The sequence below is a fragment of the Canis lupus genome, chromosome 8 (assembly GCF_048164855.1).
Source record: "Canis lupus baileyi chromosome 8, mCanLup2.hap1, whole genome shotgun sequence".
Lineage (NCBI taxonomy): Eukaryota > Metazoa > Chordata > Mammalia > Carnivora > Canidae > Canis > Canis lupus.
The window spans coordinates 34,964,874-34,984,765 of NC_132845.1; the positions used below are offsets into that span (position 1 = coordinate 34,964,874).

General features: G+C 45.3%; 2 protein-coding genes and 1 long non-coding RNA gene across 9 annotated transcripts in view; 2 read left to right on the plus strand and 1 right to left on the minus strand.

The window, feature by feature from the left end:
* ELAPOR1 (endosome-lysosome associated apoptosis and autophagy regulator 1) overlaps nucleotides 1-9,060 on the plus strand; it is a 70,118-nt gene extending 61,058 nt beyond the window's left edge. The window contains exons 15-24 of one of the 6 annotated variants that reach the window (XR_012035283.1): nucleotides 1-174; nucleotides 1,720-1,900; nucleotides 2,207-2,303; nucleotides 2,776-2,877; nucleotides 3,997-4,123; nucleotides 4,202-4,380; nucleotides 4,939-5,104; nucleotides 5,356-5,411; nucleotides 6,189-6,824; nucleotides 6,956-9,060. Coding sequence is in view for 5 of the 6 variants with exons in the window: in XM_072834847.1 (XP_072690948.1) it covers nucleotides 1-174; nucleotides 1,720-1,900; nucleotides 2,207-2,303; nucleotides 2,776-2,877; nucleotides 3,997-4,123; nucleotides 4,202-4,380; nucleotides 4,939-5,104; nucleotides 5,356-5,411; nucleotides 6,189-6,288 (1,182 nt within the window). In the remaining variant the exon portion in view is untranslated. Of the gene's footprint in view, nucleotides 175-1,719; nucleotides 1,901-2,206; nucleotides 2,304-2,775; nucleotides 2,878-3,996; nucleotides 4,124-4,201; nucleotides 4,381-4,938; nucleotides 5,105-5,355; nucleotides 5,412-6,058; nucleotides 6,122-6,188 lie in introns of all 6 variants that reach the window. The other 5 variants (XM_072834848.1, XM_072834847.1, XM_072834849.1 and 2 more) reach the window with 5 other exon arrangements.
* Nucleotides 56-15,818, minus strand: LOC140638105 (uncharacterized). The gene is made up of 2 exons (XR_012035284.1): nucleotides 15,586-15,818; nucleotides 56-6,835 (listed from the first exon to the last, which is right to left on the minus strand). It is a non-coding gene; the product is annotated as an uncharacterized lncRNA (long non-coding RNA).
* Nucleotides 14,824-19,892, plus strand: part of SARS1 (seryl-tRNA synthetase 1) — a 20,419-nt gene continuing 15,350 nt past the window's right edge. The window contains exons 1-2 of one of the 2 annotated variants that reach the window (XM_072834854.1): nucleotides 14,858-15,061; nucleotides 18,026-18,161. Coding sequence is in view for 1 of the 2 variants with exons in the window: in XM_072834852.1 (XP_072690953.1) it covers nucleotides 14,926-15,061 (136 nt within the window). In the remaining variant the exon portion in view is untranslated. Of the gene's footprint in view, nucleotides 15,062-18,025; nucleotides 18,162-19,892 lie in introns of both variants that reach the window. The other variant, XM_072834852.1, reaches the window with a different exon arrangement.

Below are 19,892 nucleotides of genomic sequence, written 5' to 3' on the forward strand. Positions count from 1 at the left end.
ATCCACTCTCTGTGCTACAATGACTGCACCTTCTCAATCGGCACCCCCACCAGGGTTCTGGACTACAACTTCTTGGCTTTGGCAAACACCGTCTCTCTGGCCGGAGGGCCAAGCTTCACTTCCAAAGGGCTGAAATATTTCCATCACTTTACCCTCAGTCTGTGTGGAAACCAGGTAAGCTGTGTGGGTACCGATTGTGTCGTATTGAAAGGGGACACCAGTGGGTCAGAGCCAGAGACGGACACAGGAGCAAAAGCCCGAAAAACCAGGCAGCAGGCCATTGAGAAAACGCAAGGGTTTCTAAGTGATTGTTATTCTTCCAGAGGACCTTGGGATCTAAAATTATTTCATTTGGATTATAAACACTTAGGAAAATAAAGGTGTTTAAGATAAGATACTCATTTACTCCTACTTGACTTTTACTCTCTATCAAAATGAATATATAGAAATAATGCCAGAGGAAGATTTTTTTTCCCTTTAAAAAGCAGTGTTCACTAATCATGGCACTTGTCATTTGTTTCCTAAAGGCTGGATAAAATAAACTATTTGCAGTTCATCTCTAAGAACCTTTGCTGACCGTTTAAAAAAAAAAAAGTAGTGTAAAAGGCGTTATAGGATATGGAAAGAATGTTACCTTTAGCCATTTCATGCTGCTGTAAATTTTTTGGATGCAAAATTCAAAGACGGAAGTGTAGAGTAATAACACCACTTCTGCACTTAACTAAATTACAAACAAGCCAGGATTAGCAGTTTGAGAGTTAGTTTCAAATGTTACAAAATAAAGGGCACCTTGAGTCTTTAGTCTGTGACCCTGTGTGGTCGTGAGACCTTTGCACAGCACAGCTCTACCACCTTCTGTAGTGTGCAAAAAAAGTTGATTTGTGTTTATAGAGAGAACATGCCAAGAAATAAACTAATCAATGTTCCATGGCCATTATATCTCAATTTTAAAAAAGAAATAAACTAACCTATGGAAGATTAGAGATACATGTCTCTATCTTGTTTTTAAAATCTTTGAATAAGTTAAAATGAAGCTTCCGAAGTGAGTTAGTGATAACTCAGGAATTGAAACTGATTAAAGCAAGACCCATGTAGCAAAGTTATTCAGTGAGTTGGGAGAGAGATGAAAATGGGGAATTTGAAGAGATTGCCTTTTTTGGTTTTTGCTCCTTTATTCTTTTCAGAAATTCTTACTATGTACTGTCACACCATAGACTGTCAGTGCAAAGACAAAATAACTCTTTATTATACCATAATGTAAGGTTTCTTTCTGTTCTCATGTTCTTTATATCTTACAAGCTAAAAAATAAACTAAGAATCACCATATTTAGCAACTGACATAACTTCATTTGTAATAAAATTTAGAATATTGAAAATCATACATTGTCTGGTGGGTTGGTAGATTAGAGCTCCAGATCAGTTGCCACCATCACAACCCTGCTCATATGAGGCTCCCATGTGACTTCAAGGAAACAAGGCTTGCGACCCTGGGCCAGAGTTGCAGTAACTAGGACACGGAGGTCTTATTTTTAGCTTAAAAAAAAAAAAATCCGTCTTGTAATTAGATCTGGGATGAATCATTCCACTGCGACATACCGACATACTGTTGGAAGGCTGAAATTTCAAACGTGCAAGCACTCTGGCCTCCTCCACTTTGGGAGTTCTGTGACCATTCATTCACTCCATCCCTCTCCTTCCCCCCAACGTCCCCCAACCCAGGGTAAGAAAATGTCCGTGTGTGCAGACAATGTCACTGACCTCCGGATTCCTGAGGGTGAGTCGGGTTTCTCCAAATCCATCACAGCTTACGTCTGCCAGGCGGTCATCATCCCCCCAGAGGTGACAGGCTACAAGGCTGGAGTGTCCTCGCAGCCTGTCAGCCTCGCCGACCGACTTATTGGTGAGTAACCCAGCCGCTCCAGCCTCGTTGAGCGTGTATGTGTGTATGAGACAGTGAGGCTACCGGGCTCTGAGGTAAAAAGGCCCCAGATGAGGGACCCAACCTCTTGATCTCTGTCTTCTGTTGCTTCCCGGGGTGCCAAGTGCCCCCTGGGGCCTCTGACAAACTTTGGTTCGCCCTCTCATGAGCCATTCGGGGATGTGAGGAGATGGAGGAAGGTTTGGATGTTGACAGGTATTGAAAGAATTGAAGTGGTTGCTGGCTCATGCTACTAGTGACAACTAATTAGGAGCTCTAATTTGGCAGGGGTGACAACAGATATGACTCTGGATGGAATCACCTCCCCAGCTGAACTTTTCCACCCGGAGTCCTTGGGAATACCGGACGTGATCTTCTTTTATAGGTGAAGATGAGAGACCAGGCCGATGCAAGGGAAACCTAGCCCCTCCACAATTCCTGGTGCATCCCTCTCTCCAGCCACCTACTTATCAAGCCAGAACATGTCCGATGTCTAGCAGATTCACCCAGCAATGACAGCTACAGGCTGGGAGTTCACTGATCCCAGCTTTTGGGGTACTATTGGGGCAGGTCTGCCCCGGAGGCAGGGAGAAACATGGGCTTATCTGTGGCTGACTTCCCTTCTGCCTTAGGAGACTCCAGTGTTATGCATATGCTAACCTTTCCTGGACCAGTGCCTTTCCCCTTGACCGGATCTCCCTGAGCCCCACTCTCTCGGTGTATAAACCAACGCCTGTGCACTCCCAAGTCCTGATTTCCCCAGCAAGGGAATTATTCCATGTTGACCTCAGTGAGTGACTCTCCAATGAAACAGGTGAGTGACTCGTTCCCCTGCGGGGGGCTGGCTTTCTCTGCAGGTCCAACGATGTGACCCAGTCCTGTAGTTTTGGGAGGTCAACCACCATCCGTGTCAGATGCAGTCCGCTGAAACCCGCCCCTGGAAGTCTGTCACTGCCAAGGTAAAGGGGTGTGACAAGGTCTTGCTTCTTTGGATTCGTTTCATCCCAAGAACCAAAGAGAAAACAATCTGAGAACCATCGATGGGCTCTTGGGGACACAGGCATGGCTCCAAATTCTCAATCTTCAGATGTCAAGAATGGGGCAGAAGGAAGAGTCCAAGCTACTCTCACATTCTCATGCCATTATGGGGACAGTGGCATAGCCAAGTGGTTATTGGATTCATGTCCTCCACTTACTAGCTATGTTATTGTGGATACATTTCTTATCCTCCCTGGGCTTCTTGTTCCATATCTGTAAAATGAGGATAAGAAGAAGTTCCCTCAGGGGGTGGTTGTGGGGATTCAATGAGACCGTGAGACTTGTGGACTTTCGATTCCCTGGCATGTACTAGCTATTATTAGAAGTAATGGTTTAAAGAATCCTAGGAATCTCTCCCCAACCAAAAAACCCAATTCTGAGTTTAATAGCTGAGTACACTAAATTGAGCACTCTGGAACCTATTTGCTTATAGTACTCCTCCCCCACTGCACCCCACCCCACCCCATATAACCCCTACTAACATCTTGAAGCACAGGTGTCTTGAGGAAGATGGTTTGGAAAATGCTGCTTCTAAATAGCAGCTGCTCAGGGAGATAGGGAGCAAAGCAGGCTATTTTGGCTCAGCGGTGTTGTCAAAGCAGAAGACACTGTTCTTGCTGTTGTAAACATCACAGTAAAGTACCTAACAGATATCCATGGCCTGAAGTTCATTCCTGAAACCCATCCCCCAGGAAGCTGCATCACAGTGGCTTTGGCAAAATGTCACAAGTCCATGGGGGAGAGCAGGGGCCTCTGAGGGGTTGGTTGGGGCAACCATGCTATAGCTCAGACACCTGACACTAGCTCTCATCTTACGTTAGCAGAAACAAACAGGCATAGAGTAGACAGCCCAGTGGAGGCTGAAAGGCCTCTTGTCATCAGGGAAATCAGAGAGCAAAATCTGTATTAAGGACTAATTGGGAGGACCCTGGTGGGGCTAACAGTTTGGCAAGGAGAGGATGGTACAGGCTAGCTATCAGGTGACAGGACTCCCACCATCCAACGAGTAAGCAACTCAAGTCTCCTTTCTGCTTTGCTAGCACATGCTCCGATGGGACCTGTGATGGCTGTAACTTCCACTTCCTGTGGGAGAGCCTGGCTGCTTGTCCGCTCTGTTCCCCTGCTGACTACCACGCTATCGTCAGCAGCTGCGTGGCTGGGATCCAGGTGGGTTTCTCTGCTTGAGGATGTCCCAGGAGAGGATGAAATGTGATCTCTGAGTTCCTTTGTTTTTCTCCCCAATAGAAGACTACTTATGTGTGGCGAGAACCAAAGCTATGCGTGGGTGGCATCTCCCTGCCTGAACAGAGAGTCACCATCTGCAAAACGATCGATTTCTGGCTGAAAGTGGGCATCTCTGCAGGCACCTGTACTGCCATCCTGCTCACCGTCTTGACCTGTTACTTTTGGAAAAAGAATCAAAAGTACATGATGGGGTATCGGAGTTTGGGGATGGGCAGGATTGGATCATTGAACCGGGAAGAGAATAGCCAATAAATAAATTCATGAGGCTTTTCTCTGGAGTTCGCCACAGACCCTGTGACTCTGGCCAGAGACTTGTTGAGCCACTTATCCAATGTATACCTTGGCTATCCTGACCCTGTTCAGGAACAGGGACAGTACCACATGGCAGTCTATAAATGACTGTTAGATGCTCAAAAGCATAGTATCCTCAATTTGTTGTTATTATTAATAATTAAAATAATAACTTTGTGATTCCAATATTTCTATTAGGCTTTGGGTACACAGCAACAGCCAGCCTTAACAACAGCAACAACAACAACAACAACAACAACAACAACAAAAAAGATTGCTGAGCTGGAAATCAAGATTCCTTAGCTATATGCCCAGGCCTCACACCATTTTGTTATGCTTCAGTTTCCTTACCTGTGGTTACCTGCTTATGGCCCAGTCCTTCTCCCTCCCCTCTCCCTTATTCCACAATTTGTTATTTTCTCTTTCCCATTCCCCCTGCCTCATAGACTGGAGTACAAGTACTCTAAGCTGGTGATGAACGCTACGCTCAAGGACTGTGACCTGCCAGCAGCCGACAGCTGTGCCATCATGGAAGGCGAGGATGTGGAGGATGACCTCATCTTTACCAGCAAGAAGTCACTCTTTGGGAAGATCAAATCATTTACCTCCAAGGTAGGGAGGCTGGCCAGCGCCCCTACTGAGGTCAGCCTGGAGGGCTGGAGAAGACACCAGTCCTAGGACACTGAATGGTCCCACACTGTTCAGGGACCACTCACTACTCTACTCCCCACCCTCCCGACTGTTCTATCCCCCCACCCTCAAAATCCTGGCTTCTACCTTCAGTATTTCCACACCATTACTGTTTCCCATGGGGCCCAAGGCTGCTCTTGACCAGGCTCCTTCTCTCCCAACATGCACTCCAGTTGATGGACTGTTTGGGCCTTTTAACTTCCAGAAGGAGTATTGAACCATCCACGTTGTAAGAATCATCCCCCCCCCCCTTTTTTTTTTTGGAGGGTGGGGAAGAGGCGATCTCTAGGATCAACTTCTGATAGAAGCAAGGCTCTCCTTTGACCAGTGGAGGGTGCTGTCCCCTGATGTCTGGGCCCTGGTTCCTTGGGGGGCTGAGTCATGGTGCTCACGGCTGAGCATTGTGGAGGCCGGATAGTTGGCTGTGTATGTGTGGGTGGGTGAGCAAATTTGAAGCTCATAAATGCAATGCTGACAACACTGTCGCTGGGTGTGGGGTGAGCAGAGAGCATCCAAGAAACGCCTCCAGGGCCACAGCCCTCTGCATCCCCAGTCTGCCAGAACCCATACCTCACTGCTGCCCTGAACCAGTTCATCAAACAGGTGTGGGTGGGGAGGGTGGTAACAGAGAGGAGTGGACTGGAGGGATGGGGAGGGGAGGGCTGGTGGGTGTTTAGATTGCTGAATCTCATTCCCTTTATGCTGACCTATCACGGTGACGTTGCATGAACCTGCATTGCGTGCCCGTGCATGTATTTAATCAATGAGACAACAACTTCCCCTGGGACTCCTGAGTCTTTCTGGGTTTTTAGAAATCAGGAAAGATGCAAAGCAGGGGATCTTAAAGATTTTTCTTATCTTCTGACTGACTGAAAGGACCAAGAAGAATAGAGGGTATCTTATGTCTGTTTCCACAAAGCTACTGGAAGCAGGAATTCCGTAAGGGTTCCTTCTGTCACCTATTTTCCATTTCTCTCCTTTGTTTCCCAAACTTGCCCCCGTGCAGCAGCCAGCTCCTGTCACCATCTCTCTTTCAGAGGACTCCTGATGGATTTGACTCCGTGCCACTGAAGACATCCTCAGGAGGCCCAGACATGGACCTGTGAGAGGCACTGTCCTGCCTCCCCTGCCTCCTCACCTGGGCACGTCACCTTGCAAGCCTGTGGCAATTTGGGTGCCAGCTTCCTGCTGGAAATCTCTTCATTGTGGCCTTATCAGAAGAAGTTTGAATTTCAGATATTAGGTTTTTTATGGAATACCCAAGCCCTCCTTTCTGCTTGCCTCAAACCTGTCAAATATACCCACACTTTGTTTGTATATTACTCCCTTGCTTGCATCTTGTTTCCCAAAATGGTCCAGCCGCCAGAGTCATAGCTTCATCTGCTCATAACTCTTATAGCTCTGGAATGAAAATAGTTCTCTCTTCTTAAATATAGAAACAACTTCCTCTGTCCCCTTATTTAAGGGCAGAAGCAGCTGGAGGTTTGTCCGATGATATGCCCTTCAGCTCATGATCTCTTGAGGAGAGAGGCTGGGTAAGGAGGGTGTTGGCGTTCCCTCCTGGACCATCATGGTAGCCTGGATTCGTCTCTCCTGGATAACCAGCTCACATTGAATTTCGTGCACATAGGCTGAGGGCAAGGTGAGTAAGGCCTGGGGAAGAAAAGGCTCGATAAGCACAAAGAGAGGCAAGAAGGAAAGTTTTATTTGTTTTATTTTTAAAACTAGGTACTTTACTCCCTTTTTCTCAGTAAGCAATAAATATTCTCACAGGAGCCAAAGGAAAAAGTGCACCAAGAAAATACCGAAAGCCCTGGTGGATCTATTCTCCCAACACACACTTTTTTTTTTTTTTTTTTTTAACATCCCACCATCTCCCTAGGACACTAAAGACAGCCAGGTAAGCCCCAAACACAGATGTTCTAGCTTTCTTCTCTGCTTGCTTTGACCCACAGAGATGACAAACCTTACCAGTAAGGAAAATTTCCTGTCCTTGAGGGCCCCATTCATAGAGATTTGAGCCTTATCATTGGAACAGGGGTATCTTATTTTGAAAGAACATAAGGAAGCCAAGGTTTTAACGGGGCTGTCTTGGAGGATCCGGCCCACAACGGGAAGGACCCGAGGTGGCTAGGATGTCTGCTTCTAAGCTTAACCATCTGCTCAGCTGCAGAATAAACATTTTCTAGGCTGGCCAAAAAAGGGAATTGACTCCCAGCCTATACCTGAGCCAGAGGACCAGATCAGTCTTCATGGAGGAAAGACTAGAGGAATTGAACAAGATATTTGGCAAACTGGTACATGTCATGCTTTCAAGCCCCTAACCTTCTCTGTTTCCTGTTCCCATTTCTTCTGTGTGCTAAAAAAACTAAAAAGACTTCTAGTCCCAATTTCTGGCAGCATCCTTTCTTAAAGGTGAGTAAAGTGAGTGTCCTCTGTGCCTCTTTTCTCCACTTTTATACCCAGTATAGTTGATGGACTTCAAGTAACTACAATGGCAAAATCAGTGCAAGAGTTTAAAATTCCCATTTTCTTTTTACTACTGGTGATCCTCCCTCCCATGTTGTCAGGCTGGCATGCCCATCCCTTGGTCAAGGGTCCAGTTATCCTTGGCTGTGCCTATCTCCTTTTCTGAGTGGCCACCTGGTGCCCACAGTGTAGGTATAGCATGGGATGGCAATTCAGGGTGGTTTGTCTGCCATAAAAAGGGTCTGCTAAAAAAAAAAAAAAAAAAAAAGGGTCTGCTGTTCTGATGAGGCATGGCTGCCCTGGCAGTGGCCTTAGAAAAGGGTCAGTGAGAACCAGGCCCTGCTGTGACCTCTGGTCATCAGTAGCATCACTGAAGGCAGGCAGTCCCATTGGTTCAATAAATCTAGAAGCTTTGGGGGGTATCCTCCTCTCGTGGGAGTCAGGCTCTCAGATCCTGTAGCGATATTGGAATTTCTCCCAATGGATGCAGATACCTAGCTCCTGAACTCTAGTGTAAAGTTTTCTGTAGCTTCAGCAACACCCAGAAAGCATCTCCTTTCCCACTGAATAAATTTATTTGGTGACAAGAGCCATACAAGGTCCTTAGATGACTCTGGAAGCAGTAGAAAAAAGTATATACCCTCTTGACTTCTTTATCCTGACATCTTGAAACTGAGTGCCCCCAGACTAACCTCAGACTCCACTGATTTAGGCATAATGCTTTAACCATCTCCCTTTTGCTATCCCTTAGTGTACCGACTTCTACAGATCTTCCCTATGTCCTGCCAGGAGCTCCTGAGTTATAATATTGGAATCACCTGTTCCTTAGACATATTTTATATTTTTAACAGCCCTATTGAGATATAATTCACATACCATACAATTGGCTCATTGAAAATGTACAATTCAATGGATTTTAGTATATTCACAGAATTGTGCAGCAATCACCATAATCAATTTTAGAACAGACACATGTTAGATTTTATATGGGAAAAGCCTTTCTCTCTTAAACCAAGACTATAATGGTTTGCACAGGGGGAGATAAAATACTTAAATCCCATTTGGTTACCTAGAGTGGAAGGCATAAGTAATTCTCATGTAAGCATCACCTGATTTGGCTGGGAAGACAAATGAGCATTTTGGTATATTCAAGGACTGGGCGATTTCTTATACCAACACATTTTTTTTTGGTCTGACTCTACATTAAAGATAAGACTGACTATATTTATACAATAGAGACTTTGTAACGGATTTTTCAGCTTTGTGAAACCAAATTTTCATCTCATCAAGACTGCTTGGATTTCCTTTTTATTTTGTATTCCAAGAGTTTGTAGTTTGTTAGGGGATGGCTATGGCTTGTCACATTTTTCCCCTTTTCTTTTTTTGTCAAATAAAAACATATGTTTCAAGTTGCTTTTTTGAACATGGGTCGGGCGGCTGGATGGGGGAGTGAGAAATGGAAGTGATATTGAAGCTTTAGCTGAAGGTGAGGAGGATTTTGGAACTCCAGAGTAACCGAGAAAAGAGCATGCTTCAGAGCAAAAGGGACCTAGACTAGAAAGCCTCTCACCATCTGTTGAGGGATCAGCCAACAAGCAAAGCCTGTTTCCAGGTAATAAAATGCATCTAATGATGCCTCACTTCCCCAAATTGGGTGAGGATCAAAGAGTTCATATAAATCACTTAGCATCTTCCCTCCCTTCCTTTCCAGTTTAGTTTCCTCTGGGGTGGCACTGAGGCCAGCCACATAACAATGTATCTACAAAGACAAGTAAAATTCTATTCTTTGGGCCTGAGGTGGACTCTTAGAGACGAGATGTGGAGAAAATCCTAGGGGATATCGGGACCTACCATTATTTCCAGGGGTAGCTGGCTTTTCCTGCATTAGTACTTTTCCTTCACTCTAGTTGAGAGCATTTAACCCCATAAAAAGATTTCCCTCAGCTGGTTGCTTCCCTCAGACTGAGTTGTACCTGGTTGTACTGATGGCTTAATATTTACATATCACCCCTGCTTATGTATAAGGTCCAAACTAGAGACAGGTACTATCCTCATTGTAATAGATTAAGAAACTGCATCTCCAACAGAGTACTGTGGCATGGAAGGTCCCTAATAGCATACCTGCCCCTCTCTATCCACAATTGCTTCTACTCTACCCACATTTTTTTAAAGTTGTTTTTTCTTTTTTTAAGATTTTTTTTTCTTTTTTTAAGATTTTAAGTAATCTCCACGCCCAGTGTAGGGCTCAAAACTTGCAACCCTGAGATCAACGGCTGCATGCTCTACTGAGCAAGTCAGACACCCTGCTGTCCCAGCAACTTGACTATCCTTCACTTATAAGCTCTTTCATGCCTCCCTGTGTCGGCCTCTGCCTCTGCCTTTGCCCCTCCCCTTCCTTTTCACCCGACTGACCCCTACCCAGCCTTCAAAATCACCCCACTGTGAAACTTACCCTGGCTCACCCACTGCGGACACAATAGTGAAGAAACACTGACATGGGAGTACCATAGTTAATTTACATGGATTCAACCATATACTGTACAGTGTCCCAATGTCACAAACAAACAACAGACATGACTAAGCTTGAAACTGCGGGAGAGGGGATCCCTGGGTGGCTCAGCAGTTTGACGTCTGCCTTTGGCCCAAAGCGTGATACTGCAGTCCCGGGATCAAGTCCCACATCGGGATCCTTGCATGGAGCCTGCTTCTGTCTCTGCCTCTCTCTCTCTCTGTGTGTCTCTCATGAATAAATGAATAAAATCTTGAAAAAAAAGAAAGAAAGAAAGAAAGAAAGAAAGAAAGAAAGAAAGAAACTGCGGGAGGGGCACCTGGCTGGCTCAAACAATGGAGAATGCAGCTCTGATCTTAGGGTTTTGAGTTTGAGCCCCATGTTGGGTGTAGAGATTACTTAAAAATAAAATCTTAAAAGAAATTGGTTGGGATGGGAGGTGGGATATGTGAATTATTTTAAAGATTTCCCAATCACTGACAAAGAAGTGAAATACACTGTCAGCTGAACAGGCAAGAAGATACTAATGTCTTGGTCTAAACCTTAAAGAAGACAATTAATTGAAAACCACAAAAAAAAAGAAAGAAAACCACAGAGCTACAATGCCTGTTGAAGAGACAAAGAAACTCATGTAAGGGACGCCTGGGTGGCTCAGTGGTTAAGTGCCTGCCTTTGGCCCAGGGAGTGATCCTGGAGACCTGGAATCAAGTCCCACATCGGGCTCCCTGCATGGAGCCTGCTTCTCTCTCTGCCTCTCTCTCTGTGTGTCTCTCATGAATAAATAAATAAAATCTTTAAAAAAAAAAAAAAAAGAAACTCATGTAAGGCTGCATATATAAAAGTTCATGGCTAGGGGCACCTGGATGGCTCAGTGGTTGAGCATCTGCCTTTGGCTCAGGTCGTGATCTCGGGGTCCTAGGATTGAGTCCTGCATCGGGCTCCCTGTGAGGAGCGTGCTTCTTCCTCTGCCTGGGTCTCTGTCTCTTATGAATAGATAAATAAAATCTTTTAAAAAAATCATGGCTAGTGTAAGAGCTATTCAAGGAGAATTTGGAATATAAACTAACTCCGTATCAGTGAAGTTAACAATCCCACATAAAACGTAATGCCCCAAACCATACAGTGTGGTAGGAGAATGGACACCTCATTCCAATTCTAACAGAGAGAGAGTAAGGATCAAAGTCGCCCCAGATCCTGGCAGCTTTCCCTGCCCATGTTATTTTTAGATGGTTTCCTCCTTCATTGTCCAAGGACAGCAACATTAACTTCTTTTGTTATTGTGTCTCTCTGATAGAAGGGAGTGGGCAGCCTCAAGCTGGAAGTTGGGTTGTCAGTTTCTTCTGTACCAGTATGATAAATGCTACTGGGCTGTAGGAACCTAGAAGGGGGGGGGGGTGCTGCACCAATCAGGGAGAGGGGTGAATAGTGTATCAGAGAAAGCTTCCCCTAGGATGGAGGAATTAGCCCATTTGGAGTATCAGAGGAGGGAAGGGGAGTTCCAGGTAGAAGCAGTTTGTATAAAGGCTCAGAGACAAGAAAGGAGAGCTACAAGTAGCTCAGCATGGGGAATGTGAGAAGGGAATGCCAAGAGATAAGGGGAAGATTTTAGAGAATTTGGTAGAGGGCAGATCATGGAAGGCTTTGCAAGCTGTGTTGAGATGTTCTCCCAAGGGCAACAGGTAGTCACTGAAGGTTTCTAGTTGGGAATGAGAGGATAGGGCTTGCTTGTCCAACACTGAGAAATCCTCCCTTAGACTCAAGACAGAAAGTGGAATGCAAAGAGGTGCTAAAACAAGGCCTAGGAGAGCCCTCCTACACTGCCAAGCATGTGCACTGGTAAAATCTGAGGATGGCGTCTGTGGCTGGGTGCTCCCTCACTTCTTGCTCCCTCCCTACAGCTACCCATTCTCCTCAGTCTGCCCAATAGCTACCCCAGACTCCCAAGGCAATATCGCAGCTAGGACTCTACTCCCTGAACCTGTAACAAACTTCTAACCTCTCAGCCTATTCCCTGCAACCCACTCACCCAATAAGGATATAATAAGCACCTACCACGTGTAAGACACTATGCTAGGTCCTGTGGAAATAAAAATACAAAAACTAGTCTCTGCCCTATGAGAAAAAGCCGCTCTTTTTCCTTTCCTTTCCTTTCCTTTCCTTTCCTTTCCTTTCCTTTCCTTTCCTTTCCTTTCCTTTCCTTTCCTTTTCTTTTCTTTCTTTCTTTCTCTTCTTTCTTTCTTTCTTCTTTCTTTTCTATTTATTTATTTACTTATTTATTTATAAATTTATTTTTTTTATTGGTGTTCAATTAAGCCACATTTTCTAGCAAGTTCCTCAAGCCTCTGTTTTCTGCTTAAGGAATGCTAACAGACAAACCCAAACATGAGACTATCTTAGTGTCTTACCAGTATTCAGGTTTTGGCTCTATTGCTTAATTTCCCTGGGCCTCAGTGTTCTTGTACAGAAGATAAAGGGGTTGGCCTAGTTGTTTTCCTTGAACCTTCGAGCCCGAGTCCTCAGATGTAGCACATATAGCTATTCTCAGTAATAAAACCTAATAGAAACCACACATCCAAAAATGGTAGGGTTTCACATCATCACTCCATCACTAAAGTATTATGTTGATTTGCTTTTGTGTTAGCAAAAAGTAACATTGTGTAGTAATACTTTATTTTCTGTAGATCAGAAATTCTAATTACTATCTGATTAGTAAGAAAGGAAAATGAATTTTGTAATACGTTTGTTAGACAAACATTTTAAAACATGAGGGACAAGGTGATGAAAAGATTAAGAATTAGGGATCCCTGGGTGGCGCAGCAGTTTGGCGCCTGCCTTTGGCCCAGGGCGCAACCATGGAGACCCGGGATCGAATCCCATGTCGGGCTCCCGGGGCATGGAGCCTGCTTCTCCCTCTGCCTGTGTCTCTGCCTCTCTCTCTCTCTGTAACAATCGTAAAAAAAAAAAAAAAAAAAAAAATTTAAAAAGAAAAAAAAAAAGATTAAGAATTATTGGTCTAAAAAAAATAAAAGAATTATTGGTCTAGTAGCTAGCTAACATTCACCTCCAGCTCTAAAAAATCTTATGATTTTTAAGCTGATGAATGAAGTATGCTATTATGCTAGTTTATTAATCAGGTAACATGAGCATTTTAAAAGAAGATGGCTATAATATAATGATCGGACCAATGGCAAAAATTCCTAAGGAATTTTTTTTTCTTTTTAATTTATGAGAGACACAGAGAGGCAGAGGCATAGACAAAGGGTGAAGCAGGCTCCATGCAGGGAGCCCGATGTGGGACTCCATCCCATCCTGGCCCTGAGCTGAAGGCAGACCCCCAAGCGCTGAGCCACCCAGGCATTCTGATTCCTAAGAAAGTTTGGAGCCGCCAGAATTTTAAGGTCATCCTTCCAATTATACTGATGACCTCCTTATAGGATTGGCCCAGTGAACCTCCTCTCCTAGGCCTGGGCCCCAGTGTAGCCTCAGGAACACCCATCACTGTCCTGAAACTTAGCAAACTACACACTTTGGCAGTGCCTTCATTGACATGGAAGCAGTCAGCCCCTATCAGACCTTGCCCTCAGAAGATTGTGGGGAACCTTACACTATGAAGACAGTTTTCTTGCATGTTTTCTTCAGAGACTGCAGCTGTCCTTTCCACTGGTTTTAAATCTAGCATCCCAAGCAAAGTGAACCTAGGGAGGCAAACCCAGACAACCCCCTTTCCCAAGCCTCCCTCCAGTGCTCTACCTGTCAGCTTCTACCACTGTCCTTAGCGCCCTACTACATCTAAGTTGGCTTGGTAACTCCTTGTTGTGGAGCAGGGATAGCAATGCCATATCCTCATCACAGGAACCCATACAAGTGCTGTAAGGTCAAGAAGGTCTTAGCACAGCCAGCTGTGGGGCACTAGGGGTGGGGCTCTAAAGTCTCAGTAAATTAGAAGGATGGGGTGGACAGATCATCTATTCCCTAATCCTCCAAATAATCTCCTTATCAGCAGTACTTTTTGATAACCTTGGCTCCAAAATGCAACCATAATATTCCACTGTAAAGCCCTAAACATTATAAAATGAAAATATGGTAAAATCTTTGTTCAAGGAGTTTTAAATAGACCCTAGATGTGACTTCCATACCTCATACTGCCTTCAAATCTGCTAGGCCCTTGGAAAAATCTCATGTCTCTCTCTAAAATATTTCAATCTCACTTTTCCAATCCTGCGATTCTAAAGGTTGGAAATAGGACGATCTGATTTGCTCAATCATCAGGCTAAGAAAGGTATTCTAGCTGTAAGGCAGGAGAGCAGGAATCTCGAATTGAGGTAACCCAGGGACTAAGGCCCGTAGTCATTCTTGTCCACAAGAAGATGGAGAAGGGAACAGAGGTTCAAGGACAGTGCCTAGCCTTAGGAACCGCGTCTGTTAAGACAAAGACTGGCATCCATCGGAAGCTCTAGCTTCCAAGCCGGAGACCATGCTGACAGGCACTCGCTTTTACCGGACAGTCTGAGATCGCACAGAGCGCGGCCCTGGGGAGGACGCACGAGCCCGGGACCAGGCCCAGCCGCCCGGCGGGCCGCGCGCACCCGGGCCCCGCGGGCCGCCCCCCGCGCCGCTGCTTCGGGCCGAGAGGGGGCGCCCGCGCGCTCGGGCTGCTCGGGCCGCGCCTGCGCGCGGAGGGCGTGTCAGCGCCGGCGCAGTGCGGCGGCCGCCGGTGCCGGGCTCCGTTCCTCACGTCCCTCAGCGTTGGCTGCGGCAAGGAAACATGGTGCTGGATCTGGATTTGTTTCGGGTGGATAAAGGAGGCGACCCAGCCCTCATCCGAGAGACGCAGGAGAAGCGCTTCAAGGACCCGGGGCTCGTGGACCAGCTGGTGAGGGCGGACGGCGAGTGGCGACGCTGTAAGTACCGGGAAGCGCGGGGTAGCCCGGGCGCAGTCCACGCTGCCTCTCCCGACCGCTCCCAGCCCTCCCCGGCGGCCTCCCCCGCGCCCTCCCCGGCGGCCTGCCCCGCGGCGGTGACGCCCAGGCCCTCGCTGGGCCCTAGAGGGCGGCGTGCGGCCCGGCCGTCCCATCTCTTCCCTCCTGGCGCGCCGGCGCCGGGCTGTGGTGTCGCGGAGGAGCGGGGCGCGTGCGCACCGGGGCCGTCCGGCCAGGGCCGCCCGAGTAGCCAGAAGAACGGGGCGGGGGGGGGGGCTCCTAACACTCCCCTCTGGGCCCCTTGCGTCCCTTCCTGTCTTCAGCGAGGCCCCCGAGCGGTCCGCCTCTAATCTGATAGGACCGAAGGCTCCAGCCTGACACCGACTCGCATCTGCCGCCTAATAGTTCGGTCCACCCACATTGCAAGTATTTGGGGACTTCGGAAGCCGCCCCTGGCTAAAACCGGGAGCTTTGGGGAAGGTCATCCCTGTGACCTGCAGGCGTACCTTTACGAATGGATGGAGGCCTTTTCCGTAGGAGACTAGATACGGGGAGAGGAGTGCGGTGGGCGAGAACAACCTTGTAACCATGGATCCCGTTTAATTGTGATTTGTGCAAGTTTTCCTGAAAAGACGTTATCAGAGTTGGTCTAGAACCTGGGACTGATCCGGGCATCTTTCATGAAGCTAAATAAAACCACAGAACCGCCTATCAGCTTCTGCCTGAGTTGACCCGGGGTAGTCACTGGCCGGAAGCTGTCAAGCACACGTGATTCATTTTTTTGTCTGATGCAATAGGTCTGTAAGCAACTGGGAGCCAGGTTTTATGACAGCACGCTGCAAAGGCCCTCGCTGTCCAAGAGTGCGGTGCAGTTTTATTAGGAAAATTGGTTTTCCTAAATTTATCAGAGTATTGGGTGGATAGAGGGTATTTGTTTAACTTCTGTTTTCTGCTGATTCTGTAGTCTCAATCATTCAGATGTGTTATTTGTTTGACCATGAGATCCCACCACCTAAATCTCAATCTGAATTTTTGAGTTGCAATGGAATTAAATTAAAGGAAGGAAAAAAAACCAGACTGGACACTTTTACTGAATTGGAAGTCAGAAGTATTTGATTTTGTGTACAGCTGTTAAATGACTTTGAATGTGTTAGTCTCTTGTGTAAGATGTACACATCCACAGGAAGTTTTGTTGCTTGCTTAATGAGTGGATTTGTGGTGAGAGGAGGAGTTCTTTGGGGACAGGTTTGTGTTTTATTCGCCTGTATGTCCCAATAGCAAGGGTATACGTACACATACAGGGGGTATATAAATAACATCCCAGTATCTACCTGGTGCTTGGTAAGGGCTTGACAAAGGTTTAGTGAATTCACGAGTATCTTCTGTACTGGGGGCACTTTGGCCTTCTGTATGAAAAACAGTTTATGTAGGTTCTTTTCAACACATTTGTTGATTTGATTCTTTTCTACCTAATGTCCCTTCCCAATATTCTCTTTGCAGCCAAAAGGAATTAATGATTTTTTTTCCCAAGTCCTGGGCTGCCCCTGTTGGACATTGACAGATCTTATCTTATATCAAGGTTCTTCTGTCATTGGCTGCAACAAGGACGTGTAACGCGGAGCCGCATATGTTGGGCAGCCTGGGTGGCTCAGCAGTTTAATGCCGCCTTCGGCCTAGGGTGTGATCCTGGAGACCCAGGATCGAGTCCCACATCAGGCTCCCTGCATGGAGCCTGCTTCTCCCTCTGCCTGTGTTTCTGCCTCTCTCTGTCTCTATGTCTCTCATGAATAAATAAATAAAATCTTAAAAAAATAAAAAGAAAAAAAAACAAAAACTCATATGTTCCCTGACAGGACAGAGCAGGCTTCACACATATATCTATTTGTCTACCTATAGACATGCAACATGCCACTAGGGCTCTGTGTGGAACACAGACATCTCCTATAACTTGGAGTCGTAGTATCACATTGAAGTTTACCACAACTCTTCTAACTCCAAGGATTCAAACTGTGATTCTTCTTTTTAGTTCAGAGTAATATAGCAAGGGCACATTTGGGTATATAATAAGCATTTGTCTCAACTATTTACAAAGCTGCTAGATTTTTTTCTTTTTTTAAAGCTGCTAGATTTCAACGTATCTTGAAATCTGGTAGTTACAGGAATTCTATCTAGCCTGTGCTATTGTGAATGAAAATTTTCTTTACTGCCTTATTGCACACTCCTTAAGCCGGGTCCTCATTTCGAGCACTTTCTCACTGCCTTCAGTTTTACTGAGATCTCATCTAGCGCAAGGCCACATCCAGGACATGTGATTTTTTTTTTTTTTTTTGGAATACAAATCTAATCATTTTACAGGTTTAAGTCTTGCAGTTGATATTCTTACCTTAAAGCAGTGCTGTCTGAGAGCCCCTGGGTGGCTCAGTTGGTTAAGTGTCTGACTTCTGACTTTAGGTCAAGTCATGATCCCAGTGTCCTGGGATCGAGTCCTAAGTTGGGCTCCCTGCTCAGTGGGGTGTCTGCTTGTCAGCTTCTCCCTCTCCCCCTCCCCTTCCATGTTTCAAATGCTCAATAGCTTCCTACCTAGTGGCTACCATATCAGACAGTGTAGCCCTAAAGCATAAAAATACAAATTAGTTAAGACAGTTTACAAAGCCCTGCATGTCTTCCTAGCCTCACCTTCTGTCACTCTCCCACATTTGTCCTCCACTCTTTGTTCTAGACTTGTTATGTTACATGTTTGCTCTTTCACATGTCCATGATTGTTGCCTCTTCTTAGATATTCCTTATCAGGCTGCTGCCCCCATTCCCATCAGCCTCCTCGCGAAATTAACTCTGCTCCCATAGCACTACCTCATTTGTTGAGTGTTCTCCACGTATTATATATCTTGTTGTGACATTTATACTACTTTTATTTTTTTTAAGATTATTTATTTATTTATTTGACAGAGAGAGAGAGCACAAGCGAGAATACAAGCAGGGGGAGTGGCAGAGGGAAGAGAAGCAGTTTCCCCCCTGAGCAGGGAGCCTGATGTGGGATCATGACCTGAGCCGAAGGCAGATGCTTAACCAACCGAGCCACCAGGTGCCCCTATACTGCTTTTAGATACAACCTTTTTAAACTTATTTTTTATGGAGATGTATTCAGTAAAATGTACAGATTTTCATGTGCAGCTTAATGGGTTTTATAAAGCTGTATATGTATCTAACCACCACCCAGGTCAAGATCAAAGAAGACATTTACAGCACCCCAGCATGCTCTCTCATGCCCCTTCCAAAAATAACAGTGTTCTGCCCTCTGTCACCATAAATTAATTTTGCTTGATGTTAAACTTAATGTAAATGGACTTATGTAGATATTTTTGTATGTGGATTCTTTCCCTCAGAATTATGTCTATAAAATTATTCTATCTTCATGTGGCTTCGTGGCTGGTTCATTTTCATTGCTATGTAGTACTCCATTATGTAAATATACCAATTATCCATTATGTAAATGTACCAATCAATTCTATTGATGGACATTCTGATTGTTACCAATTTGAGGGTATTATGAATAAAGTGCTATGAATATTGCTTTGTGTGTCTTGGTATATGGAGGCACTCATTTCTGTTAGGTATATATGGGTGGAGTTGCTGGATCATAAAGTAGATAGATACATGTTTAGATTTAGTAGGTATTACCAGATAGTTACCCTAAGTAGTTAATGGCAATCAACACTCTCACCAGCAAAATAAGAGTTCTAGTTTTTCTACAGCCTTGTCCTAAATATTGGCAGTCTATTCAATTTTAGCCATTCTGGTGGATATGTAGTGGTATCTCTTTGTGGTCTTAATTTGCATTATCCTGGTGAGTAAAGGTATTGAGCACCTGTTCATATCCCTGTTAGTATTTGGATAGCCTATTTTGAGAAGTGTCTGTTCAAGAATGTTGACCAGTTTTTATTTGATTACCTGTCTTTTTCTTATTTATTTGTAGGTATTCTTTATCCCTTCTGGATATAAGACCTTGTCAGATATTTATATTGCACATATTTTCTCCCAGTCTGTGACTTGCTTCTTACTCTTTCAGTCTTTTAATGAACAGAAATGATTAATTTTAGGGGTGCCTGGGTGGCTCAGTCGGTTAAGTACCTGACTTTTTTTTTTTTTAATTTTTATTTATTTATGATAGTCACACAGAGAGAGAGAGAGAGAGAGGCAGAGACACAGGGAGAGGGAGAAGCAGGCTCCATGCACCAGGAGCCCAATGTGGGACTCGATCCCGGGTCTCCAGGATTGCACCCTGGGCCAAAGGCAGGCGCTAAACCGCTGCGCCACCCAGGGATCCCAAGTATCTGACTCTTGATTTCAGCTCAGGTCATGATCCCAGGGTCCTGGGATCAAGCCCCATGGTGGGCTCTGAGCTCAGTGGAGAGTCTGCTTGAGATTTCTCTCCTTCTCCCTCTGCCCCTCCTCCCACTCATGCTCTCTTTCTCTCTCTTACTAAAATAAGTAAATCTCTTTTTAAAAAGAGTCTGACTCAGGATCCCTGGGTGGCTCAGCGGTTCAGTGTCTGCCTTTGGCCCAGGGCGCGATCCTGGAGTCCCGGGATTGAGTCCCACATCAAGCTCCCGGCATGGGCCTGCTTCTCCCTCCTCCTGTGTCTCTGCCTCTCTCTCTCTCTATGTCTATCATAAATAAATAAATATAAAAAAAAAAAAAAGAGTCTGACTCTTTTTAAAGAGTTAATTAATTAATTAAATAGTTCTCTTTAATTAATTAAAGAGTTCATTAATTTTAATGAAGTCTAATTTATTGCTCTCTTCTTTGTAGTTTT